The sequence below is a fragment of the Lutjanus erythropterus genome, chromosome 12, assembly GCF_056507025.1.
Source record: "Lutjanus erythropterus isolate fLutEry1 chromosome 12, fLutEry1.hap2, whole genome shotgun sequence".
Lineage (NCBI taxonomy): Eukaryota > Metazoa > Chordata > Actinopteri > Lutjaniformes > Lutjanidae > Lutjanus > Lutjanus erythropterus.
The window spans coordinates 21,180,460-21,191,638 of NC_139328.1; the positions used below are offsets into that span (position 1 = coordinate 21,180,460).

The following is an 11,179-nucleotide window of genomic DNA, read 5'->3' on the forward strand; positions in this document are numbered from 1 at the left end:
TTACCTACGTAATGGGCACTAATACTCCCCCACCTCATCACAAACGCTGGCTTTTGAACTTTGGGCTGGTAACAATTTGTATGGCCCTTCTCTTTAGCCTGCAGGTCACCACATCCATAGTTTCCAAAAACAATTTGAATGGTAGTCCTCAGTTGCACTTGAAGATGCAGTGACAAACTGTGCTAACCATCATGTCAGTTTTTAATACCCTGCCACCTGAGGGGTCAAAGGTCACAGACATTCAGTGTTGGATTTTCAGCATTGCTCCTTACGTACAGCGATTTCTCAGGATTCTCGAGGAACCCATTCCCTGCCATTTAGTGTTGAGAACGGCGTTCTTAAACTATTTGCCTGCAACGTAGCGAAGCTCACCCCATCAAGAAGCTTTTCAAGGATGCACCTTTAATACCAAATCATGATACGATCATCTGTTAATCTGTTTACCTGTGAAATGTTCCAAACAGGTGTTTTATGAGCTTTCTGGCACTTTTGCAGCCGTTTACTGCCCTTGTCCCAACTTTATTGAAATGGGTTGCAGGCATCAAACTGAGAATGAGTGTTTATAAAAACAATAATGTTTATGTAAATGTTTGTGTAATCTAAAGTCTATTTTTGGACATTAAAGATATAATTTTTGCTCTGTACTCAATAGAATACAAGTTGATAAGAATTTGTAAATCATTGCATTCTGTGTTAATTAATGTTTTATATTCATTATTTTATTTTTTGGAGTTGAGGAATTGTAGTTTGTTAGATAGAAAAAGAAGAAAACTGTCGCGCTAAACATATCCTCATCATTGGTATCAATAAATACATTTAGATTCAAATATGTCACTGAAAAAAAACCCAGTTGGCTTCTGTACACTCCAACCTGCACACCTTCTTCTGTTGTGAATCCAGTATTCATCCTTTTGGATGAAAAGCCTTACTAAACATTTGCAGCCATTATGATTCAAAGCATGTTGTTGTTCATCATCAGTACCAGCAGCATGTTTCTCTGGTGCTGCTCCGCTCACATAAATACACCAACTGTTCAGCCATCCACAATCAAAGTGGATCTCTCATTAACAACAGAATGTGCCACTCCTCCTCAAAACATGCTCTGCTGCCTGAAAATCCTCAGCTTGGTCAGGAATGTAAAGTAGATAAAAGTCAGGCTCACCAGCACATTTTTCAACAGGTACAACACAGGACTGACATAACCACGCACAACAATCAGAGCAACTCGGAGGACACAAAAAGGAAGGTCCTGCAGAGCGAATCCAGCAAAGGACAGCAACGGGTTGTTGGGAGTGATGACCACGCGGAGAGTAGAGATGAAGACGAGGATATAGATGGGGAACACCCACACTGAGTAGAAGATCGACGAGTCTCCTGCCACTCTAAGCATCTCCACAGTGTCCAGCCAGAACATGAAGCTGTCCACAAACACCTCCGCCCTGCCATCCCTCCTCCACAGGAAGCCCAGGTGACCAGAGTACGCTCGAGGCCGTGGAGTTGAGGAGTACAGGTAGGCGGTGCTGGGTGCTCGTGAGCTGGCGAGGTCCTGCCATCTGCCTGATATGCCACCATTCCTGGCCTCTGGGTGGCCCTTGGTCAAACCGTTCTGGCCTTCATCAGTGTGCAGCTGGCCGGTTACGGTGGTCACATGTTCCACGTGAGTGAGGACGGGACCTGACATGTCAAGTTCAAGATCCGGGCTGTCTGCTGCAAATGACAAAAGCACAAACAACACCATCTCTTAGATTACACATTGTATATGAGAGGGTCATCCTGAAGTCCAGTCAGTGTCAACATCTTTGGTCACTGTCTTCTGTCTTCTTTTTATCATATCATATTATAGCATCAGGCAACAGAAATGCTCATCTCGCTCGTCCTCTGGCTGCCCAGACACAGAGACTAGGCCCAATTCCAGTCTGGCCCCTCCAAGTGGGAGGATATAAATACACCACCTTTCTCTGTAATTAAATAAATATTAAACTGCTAATCTTACAAACACCAGTGATGAAGATGTAAATGGCAATGACATGACACACTCATTACATTCATGACACAGTGAGCTTCTGAAAGAAAGACTCCAACACTTCTCTTGGGTTGAGGGAAGGTAACTTGTTACTTGTCCTTTGGAAATAATCACATGGAATTGACTTTCATGGAGTTTCCTCCATCAACAAAACAGGTGCTGCACCCGAGACGAGTGTGGTAAGCCTGCATCAGTGCAGGCTCGCAGTTGCAGGCCTTTATAACCCACTTGCCCATAAGCCTGACTGGTTTGGAACGACACTCAATGTGGCGGAGCATCCATGAGAACACATAAACGGAGTAAGTAGGGAGAATGTGTAGGTGCTGGATTGGAATTTGGCCTAGAAATCCAAGCTGAAACAGCTTGTTCCTTAACACTAAGTACATCGTTGCGACATGACTGGATGCAGGAAAAGCAACAGATTTTGCAGCAGGAGAACTCAGCTTCTTTGTCAGTATAGCAGCACTGAGGAAATTATTGCTTCAACTCACTACATTTACCATCAACACTGACTTTTTGCTGGGTTACTGTGGCCACACTAGTGGCTGTGGCTCAGGAGGTAGAGTGGGAGTGTCCACTGATCAGAAGATTAGTGTGGCTCCTCCAATCCGCATGTCGAAAACACTGAATCCCACTTGATACTGAACCCCAAATTGCCCCCAATGGCTGTCCTATCAGGGTGTGATTTTGCGAGCGAATGGATGACTGTGACATGTAGTTGTTAAAGCACTCTGAGTAATCAATAGACTGGAAAACCACTATATAAATGCATATCCATTTACCATTTACCACCTGAATGACCCTGATGAAAACCACAAGCCAAAACATGTTGGTCTAACAACAAAGTTGTTCAATGTACTACAAGTATTACTGGAGTTTTAACCTCTTTAGCCCAATGCACCTTGGAAGTAGGTGAAGTTGTGCCAGAAACTCTGCTCCTTTCTGTGGCCACTTAACAAAACATGCATTACATACTAAATGTTGCAAGCGCTGGATAAACTGAAAATCAAATATATGGATGTGAGTTGTCAGTGTGCTGAAATATATGTGCTTTAGAAGCTTTTGGAGGTTGATTTTCAAAGTGCTTGTTGTGAAATAGTCCAGCTGGATTATACTGGAGAGGCACATTCAGAATATATCCTGGAACAGTATTGTACTCCAGGTTTGCTGTATGTTAATTAATATGCACCATGTAAGCATCATATTAACTGTAATAGACTTCAGAACTTGAAGACTGTGTAAAACGGCTAACAAAATGTTGGGGCAGTGGACAATAATAAGCATTTATAGGTTAAAAATGGCTGGAGTTAGTTATAATTAACTCTGTACCATCTACAGTGTGATAACAGCATGTGTCCAGTTGAATGAGGTGTGTGCCTGTAATGATTCACACCTTTTTCACAGCAGATGTGTTGATTTGCCATAAAAGGAAAAGCACAGGTGTTATTAACAGCATTAAGAGCTAAATGTAAATGGCTCTGATCCATAAGTCACATCACAGTGTGACAGTGAGCCTGCATGCACGATACCAGAACCCTGAAACTGAAGTACCTGAATGGAATTCAACCATAATTAATTTAATTAGTTACACTTGTGCTTTTCTGTGACATGTCAAAACATCTACTGGCAGGGTCTGAAATGAAGTTTTTACCTCACCTGTCAATGTGGCAAGTCACTGAACATTTGTCTGCTTCTTATGAAATTTATGTACATTGGTCTGAGGTGGGAGGTAACTAAGTACAAATACTCAGTTGCAGTACTTAAGCCGATTTTTCAGGTATCTATATTTATTTTTCAGATAACTCTTTACTTTTACTTCCTACATTTTAACACAAATATCTGCATTTTTGATCAAAGTAGTCTTGCTACGTTTGTTTTAATGTATTTGAGGGGAATCATTACTTATTTTTATTTTGCATCATTGTGCATCAACCTCCAAATATCAAGACTGAAAAGGCAATACTTTGTGTATCCATCAATGCATATCACACAACAGACTCAATGAGACAAAAACAATGGGAAAGACTTAAGAAATAACACCATAAAATACACAACAAGATGAAAACGAAGGAACAAGAAAAAAACAGCAGAAAAAATGTAAAAGGAAAACACTTATCAAGATGGGAAAAGCTGTAACAAGACGTCAATGACGCAATGATGAAAATGATGTGAAAGGGGCAAAAAGAGGAAACTGACATGACAATATGTAACAAAATGGTTACATACATGTCCATAATAGGACAAAAACAATGTAACTAGATGAAAACGAGACAAGACATGTACAACATAAAAGACTTAACGAGAGGAAAACATAAAAGACTTAACAAGACAGAAGTGCTGTAACAAGAAAAAAAAAGATGTTACAAGATGAAAAAAAAAAAACGTAACAAAAACTACAAAACAAGAAGCAAAAAGACAAAACCATTGAAACAAGACAAAACAACATAACAAGACGAAACAGACGAGAGGGAGACTTGACCACAGAGAAAAGGTGAGGTTCATTTAGTTTTGCACAGAAACAGGCAGTGCTACATTTTACTTTTATACTTAAATTCATTTCAGACCCTGTACTTTTTCAATTTTTTTGGAGTAAATAAGTTGAATCAGTACTTCTACTTTCTTTCTTTTCTGAACATGTAATATAAGAAGAACCTATTTGCCTTGGTGGCAGGTGATCTGAAATTTTTACCTGCCTGTGTTCAGCAGGTGACAGGTGCGAATTTAATTCCCTGTCTACCAGGAGAAAGAAACTGCTTTGATCCATTTAGTCCCACAGAACCAACAATATGAAACATAAACACTAAAGTAAAGCCAATTACTTGAAGACTTACATTGTCCAAGGAGCTTGCAGGGGCGAATCCTCTCTATGATGTCCACACAGATGAGGGAGACCAGCACCACGGAGACAGGTATCTCAACGAAATGGTCAAACTCCTTTTTTCTGTCCACCTGCACCTACAGTACAACCAGTGACATTAAAAATTAATGTGAATTCAATAGCAGAAAGAACTGATCTGCCACTTAGAAATCATGAGGGATGAAGCGGAAAGAAACTAAATCGAAACTCTTCATTACAGCATTTGGCTGCACTGAGACAGAGAATCTCCTGCATTCCAGGTTTTATGAAGCCATCTGGTTTTATTACCCCATCATTACGAACATTAAGATGCTGCTGAACACCCTTAACACAACATTAAGAAATATTAGATGTATGAATACACCTGACAAGTCTTTGTGGCCAGATTCTCTTATTTATGTCCTTTCTTGTCCTCAGAGGTGGTAAAAGTGGAGGCGCAGAGGTACAGTTTTACTGGCTGTTTCTGTGCAAACCCAACTGAACTTCACCTTTTCTCCGTGGTTGAGTCTCCCTCTTTGTCTGTTACGCCTTTTACATATTTTCCTTATTTTATTATGCTGTTTTCATCTTTTTACATCTTTTCTTCATCTTTTTCATATCATCTGCAAAGTTATGTTTTGTTAAGTGTCTTTTGCCCTGCTATATCTTTTAGTTTTGTTGCATCTTTTATGTCTTGTTACATCTTTTAAATCTCGTAACATCTTTTTTGTCTCATCTTGTCTTACATCTAGTTATGTCTTTTACACCTTGTTAAATCTTTTTTGTCTTGTCTTGTCTTACATCTAGTTATGTCTTTGTGTTATATCTCTTTTGCCTTGTTAAGTATTTGTCTTGTTACATCTTTTTTTGTTTTCTTGACTCGTTACATCTTTGTCTTTTACATCTTCTAGGTCTTGTTATATCTTTTACTTCCTGTTCTGTTTTTTTCTGTTTTTACATCTTTTACTTCTTGTTAAATCATTTTGTCTTGCTACATTTTTTTAAGTCTCTTTTTTCTATCTTTTTGCATCTTTCTGTCTTTTACATATTTTGCATCTTGTTATGCCTTTTTTGTTTTGTTACATCTTTTTCGTTCTGTTGTTCATGTGTGATATGTAGCAATGGATACACCAAGCAACTGTCTTTTCCATGTGTTATTGTTCCATCCATTTAGGTTGAATCAGTCTTGATGTTAGAAAGACGGTGTGCAATGATGCCAAATAAAGACAATCAATAACTTTTAGCAGTTTTGCTGTCTTATTACATCTTTTCCCATCTTTTTCATCTGGTGTTGTTTTCGTTATGATTTTTGGTCTTGTTATATCTTCTAGGTCGTTTCCATCTTGTTTTGTCTTTTAAGTTGATTTTCATCCTGTTGCACATTTTATGATGTTTTTCATCTTGTTACATCTTTTATATGTTATGTTTCTTTAGGTCTTTTCTGTCTTGTTGTCTTGTCTCTTTTCCATCTGTTACGTCTTTTACAGTTTATTATGTCTTGTTAAGTCTCTTATGTCTTTTTTGTCTTGTTGTGTCTTAATATCTTTTAAATCTTTAAACACCTATTGTGTGTGAAATGTACTGATAGATACACCAAGGAATCATATTTTCTGTGTTAGTGTCCCATCCATTCAGGTTGAAACCAGTCTTGATGTTGAAAAGGCGGCAGGCAATGATGCAAAATAAAAATGATCATTGATTCCCCTCAAATGCATCAAAACTAAAGTAACAAAGTAAAGTAAAAGTTGCCAGAAAAATAAAAACTCAAATAGTACAGATGCCTAAAAACTCTACTTAAGTACAGCAACAAATTATTTGTACTTTGATACTTTCCACCTCTGCTGGTCCAGGAATGAGATAGTTAAGGACACAGTGTCACTTAAGTGTAAAAATTCCGGTCATTCTGAGAGTGGTGGATGGTATTAAAGTTTGGGTTAATGGCCAACTTGTTATGTTCACTGTGAGTTACTAAATACCCAGATGGCGAGATCAGTCTTGTGACCGTGGACATTTTCTTTTACTTGCGATGGTGCCAAAGTCCTTCTCAGTACATGGTGAGAAAATATTTGGATGCAACTTCAGGAAGCAAAAATCTCTCAAGAGACTGAGCAGAACTGGTGATGGGCCATCTTTTTACTTCTTCTATGGTGCAATGTGCCATGTCAACCATCATTCGGTGAATAATTATAGTGCTCTAAACACATTCGCTCACACACGGGGGTCATAAAACCAGTTTGAGCCACAAATGGACTGTTGACAACAAATATGCTTCCTCAAGGACCCCGTCGGAGCATGACAGAACAAAACATCAACAGGTGCCTCTCAGTGACACGAGCGATCGGTCTTGATGACATTACCTTGGAGCCGGCCATTAGAATAGCAAAGCACGGTAAAGTACTCAGGATGATGTATGCCAGCGCTGTCGGTCTCCTGAAAAACAAAACAGGTTGTTTTAGTTCACATTTGAATAATGATCATCACAGTATGATGACTAATTGTGTCTTTTTGTTAAAGAAGTGCTCATCCTTTTTTGTTATTTTATTTCATACATAATGACTATTTACAGTGGAATAATTTCCATTAATAGTACAGATGATTTATAAATTTCTTGCTCCATAACCATTTGGTTTTCCAAATGATAAAGTTTTTAGTAAAGTGAGACTGTGTTACGATTACAGCAGAATGAAAAATGCCGGTGCAACAGTAGCACAAATAGGGAAGAGTCATAAAATGATCAAATCTGACTCAGTGATGTCAGTTATAAAGTGATATCTTGTTAAAGTTCGCTAATGTAAGTAACCATAAGCTTCTGGTTAAAACAGATTAAGAAAACCTTCACCTGGTCTCAGGTGATTATGCATGAAGCAAATAACAAAAGAGTGGGAAAAAATACATCCAGCAGATTGAAAAAAAAAAAATATATAGAAAAGTATGATTAAAGAAGTTAAACTTATATGTGTTTGATTTATTTAATGTAGACCTACATGAGTGTGTGCAGTAACCCACCTATCTCCCTTTTCTTTTTCTTTTTTGTTGTTTATGTTTCATTTGGTCTAAATTTTTTCTTTATCATAGGGGTCTAAAACTCTAATTTGTTTGGGGCCACTGCTGTTGTCATCATATAGGAGGGCCACGTCAACGTTCAAGTGCTGCAAGAAAGCACAAAGTTTATGAGAATTTGCATCTTTACTTGCATTACTAAAGTATTTTGGCTCACTATGTGCAAACAGCAGTTTTCTATACTTTTTTTTTGTTCAGCTGTGCGTTGGACACAAACTCAGCTCAGCTTTCAGTTTTGCGTGTGCTTTAGTCAAGTGCTGACTTGTGTTTTCATTTCAATAGAGAGGTAGTTTAAATTGGAATGAAACTACTATAAAAAGTAATTAAGTAGAACCAAACATGCACATAATGTTGCAGGCCAAGGAGGAGGAGCTGGAGCTGGAAATGACCCAGACGTTTGAGACCCCTGCTTTATCTTGAATGGTACTGTAAATTAGGAAGCAGCTAAGTGCATATATGGATTTAATTACTGAAAAAAATAAGTTAAGTATTGAATTGGGTAAGGCTGCATTGCTATTGCTTGTGAATCAAACTTTTAATTTATAAGAGGAAACTTTCTTCTCTCAGAAGTTGTGTAGTGTCACTTTTACATTACACATAATACACATATGAAAATATTGTACTTTGTTAAAGATTAAACAGCAAAATAGTATGAAGTAGTTACATAGCGCCACATCAACTAGGAACCATTTAACTCCAGGGGTAATTTTGCTTAATTGCTCTTTTACTATGTATAGTTTCAGTATATTCTTTTTTCATTTGGAACAGCCTGCCTGAAGACATGAGGGCAGCAGAGTGTTGATGTTTTTAAAAGCAGACCTACCTTTTTAATCTGCCTTTTAATATAAATTTATTTGTTCATTGTCTATATATTTATACATTTTAGTCTGTTTTACTAGATGTATATCATTTTATTTTCTCTATTTGTCAATGTTTGCTATTTCTGAATTGTTTTCCTTTTAACACTACCTTTTATTTTTAGTACTCCATAATCTCTCTCTGATGTTTAAACTATATACCTTATATTTTTATTAGGAGTTTTATCCTGTCTCTGGTGTTTCCTCACTTAGCTTTTCCTCTTTTAACAAGTGCTGTACTTATTTTGGTGCTTTATTTAATTACAAAGACATTGCTTTGAGTGTGTGTGTGTGTGTGTGTGTGTGGGGGGGGTATTGTTCTACATGTTTTTTTGTATGAAAAGTAAATAAATAAAGTCTGATTTCTTCTTTGTAATACTTCTGAATGCAGGACTTATTTGTCACAAAGTATTTTGACATTATAGTGCAGCTACTTTCACTTAAAAAGCTCAGATTTTTCTTCCACTGTTGCATTTTTATTCAATTGTTATTCTCAAACCCTCAAAGGGTTTGTGTTGTAGTCATTTACTTTGTTTACTTGTCAGGGATACCTCTCTCTCTCATTTGTTTCAGGTAAAGAAGCTTCATCTGGTACACGTAGATGCAGATATTAAATCATTGTAACACTGATTCAAGTATTTCCCAACAGCTGTACTCACCACTGTTTGATCTCTGTGATGAACCTCCGCTGCTTCAGGGTGAAATATTTCAGAGGAGCCCACACCAGCAGGGTCACGGAGGTCACGTAGGCGACAGAGGCCGCCACCACCAGCCAGTAGGCCGTTACATCCTTTGCCTCCTTCACATCACGTATGACGCTGGCAAACCTCTCCATAACCACAAAGATTGGTATGACGAGGGCTGCAAACTGCAGCACCTCATACAGGATGAGTTTGAGTGTCTTCCTCGAGGGCATGGTCTCTGAACACCAGTTGCTGGTCTTAACTTGGAGCGAAAGACTTTGACAATCATCTCCCACGAAATGAGCCCGTCGAGCCGTTGGACTCTGCACGCTGACAGTGCTTACACTGCACTGGAGGCTGTATTCTTTTATTGCTGAGGTAATGAGGTGGTCATGCTCAACTTTTTATGAGCCCACAAAGAAGAGCACTACCATCCCATAATTTCAAGGAGAAAATTACACTGAACATAGCACCAAGTTATGAAAAAAGTACAAGATTACATCGGTTTTAAGGTTCTGATGGATGAACAAAATAATAAAGAGAACTGAAAATATACAAATTGACAGTTCTGAAATATACAAACTTTCTGTAGAATTGAAACAACATTCAAAATATAATATGAAACCAAACTATTCTTACTAACTCCCATTTGAAAATCATAGTGACACGTTCTACAGCTGCTAAGGAAAACTGTTTTGCCTTCTTCCTTTGGGAACACTTAACCCATTTCTGCAATCCAGCCTTGTTAGATCTCAGATACACTCGTCTCCATCTAGTGGTGAGGCAGAGCATAATTTAAATATGAGACAGCAGACAACCTTTAAAATACATTAACCTCAAATGCACAACAGACAGCACACATCACACACTCAACAATAAATATGTACATTAAGAGAGAAATTTTCAAATAGGGCTCGATGGCGCTCTGCCAAGGGGTCTGTGAAAAGGGGCCAATGTAGGCCAACTGCCCCAAGTTGTCAGTTTGATTCAAACGTTGCTAAACTTTGTCTGCTGCATGAAAATGTGAAACATTTTTTCCCCTCAACCGAGCCTCGCCAACTTCAAACAGGAGAGAAACGCAGACAAAAATAAAACAACCACATAGAAAGAAAATGTCTTCATTGCTTCGATGCTCAGAGTGGAAACTGATTGAGAAAATATTTTCTCAGGGTCTTTAAAATCTCCTGAAAATGACTTATCAGAAAAAGTCTTTGCAAAGTTAAGTATAACCAAATAAAAACACTTCATTTATCTTCCAAGTGCTCTCAACACAAGAAAAACAAGCAAACAAGGCCATTCATATTATTCTGTACATTTGGCCTGGTTTTATTGTGAATACCAATTAATAAGTATGGTTAAAAGAATACATACAAACAGCAGGGTACAAGTTTAGACAGAAACTTTACAATAATGATGTTTTAAAACTTAAAAACAGGCAGCATCTCAATCCTGTGCAATAAAGTTACATCGGGGCTGCAGTCCAACACTGTGGTGCAACAAGATGTTACCAATGGATGATGTGTGACGATGATTCACTGGCTCCTGGTCCCGTCGTCCCAGAATAGCTGCTACTTTTTATATTTGATATTTTCAGCCCTCTTTGATCCAACAGTTTAACACTTTTTCACTCTTGCATTTAGTTGAAGGCAGCAAAAACAACAAAAAAAATAATAATTTCAACTATATTAATGCTAAAAATCAAGTTCCAGAGAACAAAATG

General features: G+C 38.0%; 1 protein-coding gene across 1 annotated transcript; it reads right to left on the reverse strand.

Annotated features, from left to right (window-relative positions):
• Window positions 1-758: 758 nt before the first annotated feature.
• tmem236 (transmembrane protein 236) lies at window positions 759-10,162 on the reverse strand. The gene is made up of 4 exons (XM_084732583.1): window positions 9,436-10,162; window positions 7,217-7,289; window positions 4,855-4,978; window positions 759-1,707 (listed from the first exon to the last, which is right to left on the reverse strand). The coding sequence occupies exons 1-4, from the start codon at window positions 9,690-9,692 to the stop codon at window positions 1,091-1,093; spliced, it is 1,071 nt and encodes a 356-aa protein (XP_084588709.1). The 5' UTR covers window positions 9,693-10,162; the 3' UTR covers window positions 759-1,090.
• Between the last annotated feature and the right edge of the window lie 1,017 nt (window positions 10,163-11,179).